We start from the raw sequence: 12,900 nt of genomic DNA on the forward strand, positions 1-12,900 counted from the left end.
TTTGATTGTGGCTCTAATCTGCAGTTCAGTGCAGTTTAGTTGATTGCATTTTAGATTTGGTAGCCTGTTTCTTTTGGGATGTTCTTTTGGACTGGTTATTTTTGGGCTTAAAGGGACAGTTAACCCAAAAATTTAAATTACCCCATTTACTCACCCTCAAGCCATCCTAGATGTATATGATGTTTTTCTTTCAGACAAATACAATCAGAGTTATATTAAATAATGGCCAGGCTATTCTATCCTTTATAATGGAAGTGGATGGTAGCCCAAAATTTGAAGTCCATAAAATTGCACCCATCCATTATAAAAGAAATCCACATGGCTCCTGGGTGTAAATAAAGGCCTACTGACAACTTTATACAACTTTATAAACCTTAATCTCTGGCTTCGGCTAACTGTCGTACACACATTCATGAGAGAGTGGTGTCCAGCGGATGATGTTGGCAAATGCGTGATTAACATGGAAGTGATGAACATGGAAGTGATGAACTTGGAAGTGATGAACTTGGAAGCGCAGAGGAGAGAGCGAAACAAAACACTGGTCAGGAATTAGTAGTACAAAACAAGGATTTGTAAAAAAAATAAATAAATAAAAAAAAAATAAAAAGAATTTAGGAGGATTTCGATATAAGCCAAGAGGACAATGGTTTTCCTGTGCTGTAAACAAAACTTGATTCTCACTAGATTAGCATAATCTCGCCAGAGCTTATGCTACGCCTGTGTCCTACATCATCTGCTGGATGCCACTCTCTTGCAAATGTGTGTATAACAGTTAGTGGAAGCTAGAGTTTAAGGTTCATAAAGTTAGGGTTTATAAACATTAGTTATACATAAGTTTAAGGTTTATACACTAATGCATCGCATTGCTTCAGAAGGCCTTTATTAAACCCCGGAGCCGTGTGGACTTCTTTAATAATGGATGGGTGCAATTCTTTGGACTTCAAAATTTGGGCTACCATCCACTCCCATTGTAAAGCATGGATTAGCCTGGACATTATTTAATGTAACTCTGATTCTATTAGTCTGATAGAATGATGTCCTATATACTTAGGATGGCTAGAATCATGGGTTAGTTTTCATTTTTGGGTGAACTGTCCCTTTAAACTCCATATTTAGTGCCTGGATCATTATTTCTAGCATTGCACATGTATGATAAATACATTAAATAGAAAAATATGTTTTTTTAAGGGTAAATGGGGTTTTATATTATTAAGGGTTTTTGAAATCACTAAGAAAACATATAGTTGAGCCTGTTAATAACTGATTACATCAAGAAATATTGATTATGCATCAAGTTGCAACACTAATATATATATATATATATATATATATATATACTGTGTATATCTCAAATCCAAAGCAAAGTGAGGAAAATAAATCAGTTCTTCACTGTGGACAATTACTTGTTTTCATTTGATCACTTTGTACATGTATTATATTAATATAGTTATATTTATAAAGCATCTTGCCTACAGCTCAGAGTCACTTTACAATAAAAGGAATACATAACAAAAAAAAAAAGTTTTTAGTAGGGATTTGAATACGGAAACTGAGGAAATGCTATGAAGTGAGTGTTCCAGAAGTATACAGTATAGGCCTACTGCTCAGATAGAGGACATTTACGACTAATGCATTAAAACTGTAAAACAGTATGGACAATATGACACTGACATTAAAACCTGGCTTATTAGAATAGAAGCACAATGCCTGGCATCAGTGAGTTTATTAAGGAACCTGTGGGGGGAGCCACATCCTGCCCTTCCCCGAGCCCACTAAACAAACACATCAAACTCCTGCAGCGGGAAACAACCTGTTCACCGCTCCCACATTCCTGCATCGATGATGGCGTCATGAAGTGTTCCTCAAACATCACTGACATTCCCATACTTACATCAAACCCTCATCATCCACAGGACTGAGCTCCAAACTCCTGACTATTCTTACAGCAGGTGAGAGGGGTTTTATGGTATGTTGTCTAGTATATCATACTCTACAGTACATGAACGTTAAGTATTATATGAGTTGTGATATTCATTTTATTTTGCACAAACATTTTGATTTAGAACGTAATTTAATAGAAGTAAGTGTTAAACCATGAAATCATGAAACAGACCCTGTGCAATAACAGATCACATGTTGTTTTTTCTGTGTTACTGTGTATTAACGTGAAGTATCTAACTTTAGGCTGATGGTTTGAATTAAACGCAATTTTCTAAGTGTTTGATGGCTACTTGTAATAGCTTTTTAAATAGTTTAATAGTTTAAATAGCATTTCTAGAGAGGTATGCGAACTGCATGAGCTCTGACTGGAGTTGAGCCAATGAAAGCAGATTAAAATGTTCTCACATGTACAGCAGTGATGTAACTTCAGGTGTTATGTTGTTGTTTTGATTTGTTAACCCATGCAGAACTATCATGATGTTGGAAATCTACCTGGTAATGACAATTGCTGCCAGTGCTGTTTCTCAAGAGGGAGAAGAGACTGTATCATATACGGCAAGTGTATTTGCAGTACATAATAAATATAAATAATACATATTAATGAGTATAGAATTTTGTTTATTGCAGCTCATATACATTTTAATTTGACAGATAAAATGCTCTTATACAGTGATTTATTTGTTTTCCTCACAGCAGTGCACAGAAGGCTATGAATATGATCCCATTAAAGAGGTATGCAAAGGTAATAAAATAATGTGGTTGATACAATATTCTCTCTCTGGCCTTTTATGGTCAACAGTTGTCTTTTGCCTATTTTCATGTCTCTGAGAAAATTATTCTAAAGCCTAATGCCAGTTTTCTCTCCATGTTCATGAACAGATATTGATGAGTGTGCCCTTGTCTCTGATGCCTGCAAAGGAGGCATGAAGTGCATAAATCACTATGGCGGCTACCTCTGCCTCCCTCAGAATGCCCAGATTTTTGTCACCAATGGAGATGAATCATCCAAGCCCACAGACACCATTCCCCAAACCCCCCTTAACCCGCTGAACCCCACTAACCCACAGACCCCTCAAACTTGCACCCAGTCAAACCATAGAGGTGTAGCAGCTGGAGCCACACAGTGCTTGCTGGGTTTTACACTGGATAAGCAAAACTACTGCCAAGGTAAGCCATTGTTCTTAACACAACAACAGTATATGTGGTAGCATTAGTCTCACTTATGGGCTGGCTAAGAGAACTCTTTTTTTTTTCTTCAATGATTGATTTTCTGCAAACAATGCAGTTTTTGCTAAATTTTCTGATTTAGTTTGAAAAGGTTCTAAAAAAATTTCTTTTAAATACTTTGAGTCAGATAACAGGAAAGCCATAAAATAAAATTATAATTCCAGTAAAGGCAAATTTATATAAATAGAGTTTATATATGCAAAATAATATTCAGGGCCCTGCACAGACATTTTGGGTGGCATGTACTCAATTGAAAAAAAGGGCACCCCTTTTATTTATATATATTTTTTACTAACTTGTCACAGTGTCACCAGACTCCTCCGTCACTCCCTTGTTCCGTTCACAATCACCTGCACATCCACCTCGTCAGCAGCCTCATCAACTCCTGTATAAAAGAACACACTTTTTTAACCTGCCTAACCTGCCTACTTACCTCCTGTGATTACCTCTAGCGTTGCCCCTGTCTCCAACGTCCTCTATTGTGTGTCTACTCATCCAAGTCTTCATCCCTGAGAATTGTCTATACTCCAGCTAATTCACATGCAAAGACAGTAAACCTCTTCATTCTCCAGTATTGCATTGGTCCAATACTACTTTATTACTTACCCATTGCTACTCACCCATTTTCTCTGTTAATAAAATCACTGTGTCTATAGCCTGCTAAGTCTGTCTCTGAGTCCGGTTTTTCCATAACAGAAGTCCAGAACAAACACAGCAGCATGAGTTCCACAGACCAATTTCAGGAGATTGTGGATTCGCTGCGATTGGCCTTAGCATCCACAAGAACATTGATCACCACACCAGTCACTCCTACAGCAACTGTTTGTGTAGTCAGTCCTATGGCCAACCTGGTGCTCTACTTTGGTTTGGAGGAAGGCTGCAACAGATTTTTTTTCTAAAATTCTCACTGGTCTTCAAAATGCAGCTGCACCAATTTCCCACTGAGAAATCCAAGATCTCCTTTGTCATCTCTCTTATCAGGGCAAGTGCTCCAGTGCACGGAAACCATTTGGAACAAGGATGGCCCAGTCACCCAGCCATTCAGCAGCTTTGTAGCTCATTTCTCATTTCAAAACAAGGAAAAATTTCATTTTTGCACTCTGGCAGCCACTAGTGGGTGGAATGAGTGCTCGCTCCTCAACCCAAGTTGCTGCTGCATTTCTCTGGCTACAATGATGCCATCAGTCTCTAGTGCTTTCTTCAACTCTCCATCCGTGTGTATGGAAGACCAACAGGGCCAACAGTCCTCCTCCTATGAATAGCCAAAGTATGCCAGCTCTCCAGAACCAGGTACAGAGCCCATGGTTGTGGACAATGCTCATTTATCCTCTGCTTAGCGGCAACAGTGGCTGGTCCAGGGTCTTTGTTTGTTCTGCAGAGTATGATAGCATATCATCTCTGTTTGCCCTATCCGTCCTCCTCAACCTGTGGTGATTTTCATTCATACTCTTAATTCTCATGCATCTCCACTCACCACTGAGGTCATCCTTACTGCTCGTGATATCTCTATTTCAGTACTCTCCCTCCTCAATTCTGGATCAGCTGGCAGCTTTATCTCGGGGGAGCTCTGCCATCAACTCCAGCTCAAAAGAAGTCCAGTCAGTAACAGGAAGACTGCTCAGCTTCTGTCATGTGTGTTTCCGTGTGGGACCCATCAAGCTCTGGCTTGGCCAACTCCATCAAGGATCCCTGGATTTCCACGTTATGGAGCGATACACCATTGGCATCATCCCAGGGCATTCATGGTAAATTAAACACAATCGAGGAAAACAGGAGAAGTCCTAAAGTGGTGCGAAGGCTGTTACCCTGACCATTGTCTGGTCTTCTAGTTCATGTAAGGACCACTTACCTTCTGTGATTCTCTCATGCGATTACTGCCAGCATTTCCCCTGTGTCTCCAATGTTCTCCACTGCATGTCTACTCGTCTAAGTCTTCATCCCAGTAAAGTGTGTGTACTCCAAAAGCCTTTTCATGCTCCATTTAATCACTTCATTCTCTAGTATTTCATTGTTCCATTAATACTTATCCATTCCTACTCATCAATTCTCTCAGTTAATAAAATCCCTGTGTGTATTGTCCGCTAATCCTGTCCCTGAGTCTGGTATTTCCATAACAAAACTGTAGATAATCATTAAAAGGATACTCGATCCCAAAATGAAAATTTTGCCATTATTCACTTACCCCCATGTCGTTCCAAAACTGTAAAAGCTTTGTTCGTTTTCAGAACACAATTTAAGATATTTTTGGATAAAAACTGGTGGGCTTGTCCCATAGACTGCCAAATAAATAACAGTGTCAAGGGTCCAGGAAAGTATGAAAAACATGGTCAGAATAGTCCATCTGCCATCAGTGTAAATGCATCTAAAATAAATTCCACCGAAGATACAGCTTCTCTGCCCCCTTTGCAGTGAAAAGATTTTCTTGATAATTATTTCATTTGATAGATAACAGCCCTATAGTGTCTTATTATTATGATTATGTCCTTGTAAAGGTAGAAAAAATAAATACTGTGAAATGCCTATCCAATTATGAAACTGTCTTGCACAACCGAGCACAAAAGCACTCGAGAGCCTGGTGTAGAAGGGAGGTCAAGACTATAAGCTCGTATAAACATGGGGAAGACCATCCCACAGCTTCACAGATCTCCTGGAGGGGCACCCCCAACAGTAAAGCTTTTGAAGCTGTCACACTTCTAGTAGAATGAGCCCTTAATGCTAGAGCCATGCCTCATAGGCACTAGATATCTCTTTCACAATATATTTGCTAATGTTTTCTTTAGAGGCTATCGACCCCTTCTTGGGGGTCCCAAAACATACCAGTGACATGTCAGTTTTCCTCCACTGAGATGTTTGAATATATAAGTATCAAGGGCCCTGACAGGGCACAGTAAATAAATGCCTCTCTTGGCCTACAAAATCAGAGATGGTGCGATTTTGAATGGTTCATGGTTTATGACCAGATCAAGAACCCCATGGACAGAACCTAGGCTGGGACTTTACCATTACTGTTAGGCTTTATCCTACAAGTGCTACAAAGGAACAGAGGTATCAAATGGTGTCTCCCCAAAAATCCATTGCATAACAGGGCTTGAAAGGACCACCACATAGACCTTAAGAATGGAAGTGGATAGACCCACAGAGAAACAGTTCTGAATGAACTCTAGTACTGAAGCCACTAGGCAGGTAACTGGGTCCAATTCCCTGCACCATGAGGTGAAAACCATCTTCTTGGAGGGAATATGCAGTGACACAATGCCCCCAGCACAGGTCCCTAGGACAGAGACTTTCTTCCTCCTCACCAAGGAACGAAGGCAACCGTGCATCACATTTATCATGTGGAATTGGTTTAGTTCTGAGCCACCACTGTAACTCATGTGCTGCAGGCCAAAATGTATCACTTGGATGCAGCTGCCATGAGACCAACTGCTGAAATCAGCCAGTCATCGATACAATTGAGTACATAGATGGCCTGGAGTCTCAAAGAAGTCAATGCTGAAACTATGTACTTCATGAAGGTGCTAGGGGATAGTGCTATCGGTATGCTTCATCCCAGAAAGCAAACCTCAGGAATTTCCTGTGTTGAGGAAGGATAGATCTGTGGAAGTATGCATTCTTCGGATCAAACCAGTCCTTGGATCTGATTTGGTTCACAATGAAAGGGATGGTACAGACTTTTGAACCTGTATCTTCTCAGAGTATGGTTTAACAGACGTAGATCTATTATGGAATGCAACACCTCCATCTTTCTTTGTAATAATAAAATACCAACTGTAGAAACTAGAATCACTCTCAGAAGAAGGGATTGAACTTCCTGTTCCATTACCCAAGCTTGCTTGGGGGCCACCATTGACAATATTACATCACATTTTGATGGTCTAGAATCAAACTGGACTCTGTATCCCCTTTTCTATTGTATGCAGGACCCACTGAGACATATTTCTCAGAAGTTTTCAGGCTGCCAAAAATGTCTTCTAAGAGAATAATCCTTTCGAGGCTGACCTCTGGTGTATCTTGGAAACTGATCTTGATGACCTGAAAGAGATTACTGCTGCCTTTATGAGTAGCTGTATGTAGATGGCTGATTGCTGCCCCCTGGCAGGAGACAAAGTGTCTCTTCATGCACACCAGTACTGACATGGAGCAGCCGATGACTCAGGATGTCTCCTTGGTGGGCCAGAGATACAAGTCGGTGGCCTGACGGCAGTCATAACTTGCGTTAAACGTACTTTCCATCCAGTAAATCCAGTAGCTACACTTCGGGCTTTGGGTTCTATGTGGAATGATTACCAATTGAATGTTCCGCTTTTCATGTTAACTATTTTCATGATACTTGTCAGTGACCCATTCCCCTTAACTGCATTTGAATTTCTGGCTTTAATAAAATACAATTTAATGTTATGATGTGCACTGATCAGACTGTGTGATTGTGTGTGTTTGGGCAGATGTAGATGAATGCTCTAAAGGCCTACACACATGCAATGCAGACCAGCTCTGCTATAACACCAGAGGCTCCTACACCTGTCAGTGTCATCCTGGATACCAGAAACATGGAGAACAGTGTGTGGGTGAGTTCACACTGCAATATAGTCATCAAAGTGGCAATATATATAATACATACAATCCCATAATAAGTATATATAATCATTCTGGTAAGTACTGGATAGTACTGTTTTGGGCTGTTCTAGGAAACAAAACTTATCTGGTTAAACTTGTCAGCCAGTGTGGTTTTTCTGGTCAATGTGGTTGCTGGTTAAACTGGAGGTATTTTGAACTGGTCTAGGGGGAACTTTATTTGGGAGGGGGCACTTTCAGTTACCTTTTTTAGTGTCTATTATATCTTTAACTTAAAATATAAATACTTCTGTAAAACAGTATTACACTTATTTTTTATGTAAATAATATGCTAATAATGTCCTAATACTGATAATTGGTTTTAATTCACAATAATCTCAGAGTTGCACTGAAATTTAATTTGTATAATTTTTTTCTTAAATAATAGACACATTTGCTGGAAATATTATTAACCCATAATTAGTGTTGGGTAACAATAGTGCTTAGGGGAAGTCATGTCTTAGTGGTTAGAGAGTTTGACTCCAAACCCTAAGGTTATGGGTTTGAGAATTCCACTTCAGACTTGGTCCAAAAAGAAAATAATCTTCATCTATGGAACAAAAAGTTTTCCTATCACCCTGTAAATGTGTTAAGAATTCTAAAGTTTATTCAAGCAATGTGTGTGTAAACCTCTTTACAGATAGAAATGAGTGTATGCTATCACACTACTGCATGCACAGTTGTGTGAACACTGCTGGCTCTTATTACTGTGAGTGTAAAGATGGCTACCAGCTCGCCAGCAACAACCACAGCTGTGTAGGTGAGTCAAAGACCTAACCTGATTTCCTGTCTGCACAGTTTTGCACAAATGTGTGTGTTCAATGGGATTCAAGATGACCTGCAGTATCTCTATAAACTTCTGTTTTGTATTTACTCTCACCCACTTGCTAAGTACAGGCATTTATATGTATGCCTGTTCTTAGCAACATAGTCTATATTTTAATGCACAACCCTTTCTTTTTTAAGTAGCACATTACATTGAGCCAATTAATTCAAAAATTGCAAGGTGTTGAAGGGGATTGTCTGAGTTAATCCGAAAAATATTAAAACATTTAATAGCAGTCTGTGTTTTTAAGAGTTATATTGACTGTAGAAGATTCATTATTATGCAACATACAGGAATCTTCTTATATATTAGAGTAGTACTCATAATCTTTTTACTCTTATTATAACTCTTAATACCATAAAGTGAAATACATGTCAGTATGATAAAAGGACAAGAAGGCATATCTTATATTACCATGCTTAACAGTTCTGCCAAGAATTTGATTTCAAATATTTAACAAAGGAATTTAAAAGATTTCATAGGGCGGACAAGAGGAGCTTCAAATTAAAGGTGTATCTGTTAGCACAACATATTTCAAAAGGCCAGAGACCCTTTGGTATCGATCCTAGGGTTTAGTGCCCACCCTCTTTGTTGATTTAAGGGGGATTTTCAAAGGTTTAATTTGCAACTCCATTGTTCAGCTGTTTTGGGGATACTAAGGAATGTGAAACATTAGCCTGATATCTAACCTCTAAATCAAAGCTTGAAGATCTTTACCAATAAATTATGTTCGTTGATCAACCACATCAGGAATTCTTCAGTGACGAAAGGTTACCTGCGAAGGTTTTTTTGTGATCTTTTTTTTGTGACTTTTTTGTGACTTTTTTTGTTAGAGAAGAAATATGTGAACTAACTGTCCAAATAAATTGTTACTATTAACCAACTAAATTAACCAACTTAACTATTGTTACAAAGCAATAGTACACTTGGAATTGTGCTGAATATAACTATGAGTAAATTACCTGTATAACTATATTCAGTAACTGTGTATGCATTTGGCTTGTGTTTCAGATGTAAATGAGTGTGATCTGACTCAGCCATGCCAACATCAGTGTTTCAACCTCCTGGGCTCATATATCTGTCAGTGTGATCAGGGTTATGAACTTACGTCAGATTCGGTCTCTTGTGTGGGTAAGTGCTAATGCTGGATGTCCCTGTGTTTGGTTTGAGTGCACTTTCTGCTTTCCAGGTGTATAGTTTGTGCACGCTTCTAGCAGTGAAACAGGCTCGGTGCTTAAGACATGGAAATGAGAGCTGACAAAAGTGGTGCAAAAACTTAAAATTATTTATTTCCAAAATTTGATTGATTTATTAATTGAAATTGATTTCAGTTAGAAATAAAGACGAGTGAACACCAGAGTTTTAAATCATCAGTCCCCAAGAGTAAAGTCAAGTCAAGTGTGCTTTATTGTCAATTCTTCCACATGTACAGCACATACATACAGAGAATTTAAATAGCATTACTCTCAGACCCTTGGTGCATACAGATATCACTTACAGTGGAGCATAAAAATATAGATAGATACAGATTAAATATAAAATACAACTATACAAATAAGGGCATGTAATAAAATAAATAAAATTTAAATAAAGTTAAATAAAGCAGCAAAGGCACATGACAGATAAAGTTCAAACCAGTGAAGTAATCAAACAGTGCAGATAAAATGATTGTAGTGCAAAAGAGCTTTATTCAGTCTGATTAAAGTGACAAAGAGATCACAGAGCAGTTCTTTATTTAAACTGACTGAAGAGGTAGTTGAATGAGGTAGTGAGCAGACCAATGCTGCAAAAAGTGTGTGGTGCAGGTCACAATTTGTTAGTGGAAGTGGGGGGGGGTGGAAGGACCTGGGGATGTGGGAGCTGGGGGGGGGGGGGGGCAAAAGAGGAGAGAGGGGGTTCAGAGTTCAGTGGTGCCTGGGGCAAAAGAGGGGAGGGGGTGGGGCAATGTCGGGAGGGAGTTCAGCTCGACAGCCTGATGAATTAAGCTGGCCTTTCAGTCTGCTGGTGCTGGCCTGGAGACTCCTGTGTGATGGGTGAAGAAACTGTGTGACAGTGGGATCACTGGCGATGCAGAGGGCTTTGGGGGTGAGACAGGTTCCGTAAATGTCCTGGAGGGAGGGGAGATAGACACCAATGATCTTCTCAGTTGCTCTCACTATACGTTGAAGAGTCTTCCGATAGGATGCGTTGCAGGAGCCATACCACACAGTAATGCAGCTCGTTAGAATGCTCTCCATGGTGCCTCCATAGAAGGTGCACATGATGGGGGCTGGGGCTCTGGCTCTTCTCAGTTTGCTGTGCTTTCTTGGCCAAGAGAGTGCAATGACTAAATACAAACATGTAAAAATGGTCCTTATTGTGATTAGAGTTATACTTACAGAAAGAGCACATTCATTACTTGACTTGTTACTCATTTTATATGTATGCGATATGTTTAGGTGTTTGGATTAGCACTTCAGATTACCTGTACTAATTCGCTCTTCAACTTTAGCTCAAACATGCCAAACATCGATCAAACTGAAATGTTTTTGCATTTTGTGCAGTTTCATCTCAAATTCAAGTGTTTGAGGTCAAAATTTTGTTTAGATAGCCCTAAAAGTAATTCTTTATCATTAGATGGATTGTTTTCAGCCTGGCTTTAGACAAAGGTAATTTGTCTTTACTCTGTGTGGTTTAAATGTCACTGTTTGTTGAGTTTGGGTTGTTCTGCTGTTTGTCCAGACATAGATGAGTGCGCATTCTCCAGCTACATGTGCCAGTATGTGTGTATTAACAGCCCCGGTGGATATTCCTGCATCTGCCCAGAGGGATATCAGCTGCAGAGAACAAGAATGTGTCAAGGTATCAGCCTCCTCCTTCATAAAATATAACACTCATCATTGCCTGGCCTCTTTTCTATCAGTCCACACCCAGATATTTCACATCAGAGCAAGACTGGCCAGGAATTCCTAACCACATGCTAATGGAAACAATGCAGAGTTCACATGGGTTACAGTTTATTTTAAGTTGTTCTTGTTGCAGTTTAATTATACATTTAAGCACTGAGTTAAATTAATTAACAACACGTTCTTACTATAGGGTTAGGGTTTGGTTTAGGGTTAGTTACATGTAATTATGCATGATTTACCATTATTACTAGAGTACATGTAACATGTTACAAGAACACTAAAAATAAAGTGTTACCTCAAAAAGGCTGTTTATCTTTTCTAAACAGAAGGAAAGCTGTTCAGATGAAGCTTATGTTGTGTATATTGCCATTTAAATTTCCAGTAACAGTATTACTTTTGTAATTCAATGTATTTCTGACTAAAATGGGATATTCAACATGAAACGATTTTGAGTGTATTTTTGCCTGGATCAGGGAGCAAGTTGTTTGGCCTGTTGGAAGGCCTGTATTTTCATATATACAGTAGATATGCCAAATTGCTAATCGCACTCTTTTCTCTGGTATCATAGACATCAATGAGTGTGACACAGGCCATGAGTGTAGGGAAGATGAGATGTGCTGGAACTATTATGGAGGTCATCGCTGTTACCCTCAGAACCCGTGTCTGGAGCCTTACGTGCTGACATCAGAAAAGTAAGTCAATCTGTGTTTATATCCTATTACTAGATCTAGAGATGAAGATCACAGAAATTGACCAGAGACACTTAAGCATGGAAAAAAATGAAGAGTAATAGTAATATTATTGCTTTCATTCCTAGTCGGTGTTCTTGCCAGTCTGCGGGTGCGTGTCGAGGCCTGCCGCAGTCTATTGTTTACAAATATATGAGCATTCATTCAGAGCGCACCGTACCAGCAGATATCTTTCAGATTCAAGCCACAAACATCTTCCCCAGTGCACACTACACCTTCAGGATTAAAGCTGGAAATGATGGAGGAGAGTTCTTCCTTAGGGTGAGTAACAAGCCTTTTATTTTTGTATTTCTCAAACTGTTAAAGCCATTTCATTTGATATCTCTTTGACAAATCATGTTTTTGGCAATGGCCAACGTGTTTAAAATGGTGGCTTATTATTGTTATTTTATGGTTTTGAATTACAAAGCGAACATGGTGGTAATTGTTAGTCAAGTCTTATGTTAACAAATTAGATAATTCTTTATCTCTTCTCACATTCAGTTTTAACAAAGCTTCTTGTTAGGCAAGGTAAGGCCTGATTTGTGTAGCACATTGCACAAATGCAGGTAATTCAGTTTTCTTTCCCCAGTATCACATCATCAAATATAAATGTCTTGATCATGCTGAATATAAAAATTTATCTGTGTCAGTTGCTGACACATTAGGCAAGAAATTA

At 39.1% G+C, this 12,900-nt stretch overlaps 1 protein-coding gene across 3 annotated transcripts in view; it reads left to right on the plus strand.

Annotated features, from left to right (window-relative positions):
* The first annotated feature begins 1,805 nt into the window (after window positions 1-1,805).
* efemp1 (EGF containing fibulin extracellular matrix protein 1) overlaps window positions 1,806-12,900 on the plus strand; it is a 35,866-nt gene continuing 24,771 nt past the window's right edge. Inside the window, exons 1-10 of one of the 3 annotated variants that reach the window (XM_059518187.1) lie at window positions 1,806-1,949; window positions 2,409-2,496; window positions 2,635-2,683; window positions 2,821-3,108; window positions 7,611-7,733; window positions 8,420-8,539; window positions 9,617-9,736; window positions 11,327-11,446; window positions 12,062-12,185; window positions 12,311-12,503. In XM_059518187.1, the coding sequence (XP_059374170.1) occupies window positions 2,416-2,496; window positions 2,635-2,683; window positions 2,821-3,108; window positions 7,611-7,733; window positions 8,420-8,539; window positions 9,617-9,736; window positions 11,327-11,446; window positions 12,062-12,185; window positions 12,311-12,503 (1,218 nt within the window). In that variant the 5' untranslated portion in view covers window positions 1,806-1,949; window positions 2,409-2,415. Of the gene's footprint in view, window positions 1,950-2,408; window positions 2,497-2,634; window positions 2,684-2,820; window positions 3,109-7,610; window positions 7,734-8,419; window positions 8,540-9,616; window positions 9,737-11,326; window positions 11,447-12,061; window positions 12,186-12,310; window positions 12,504-12,900 lie in introns of those variants that run through there. The other 2 variants (XM_059518189.1, XM_059518190.1) reach the window with 2 other exon arrangements.

The sequence above is a fragment of the Carassius carassius genome, chromosome 30 (genome assembly GCF_963082965.1).
Source record: "Carassius carassius chromosome 30, fCarCar2.1, whole genome shotgun sequence".
NCBI classification, from domain to species: Eukaryota; Metazoa; Chordata; class Actinopteri; order Cypriniformes; family Cyprinidae; genus Carassius; species Carassius carassius.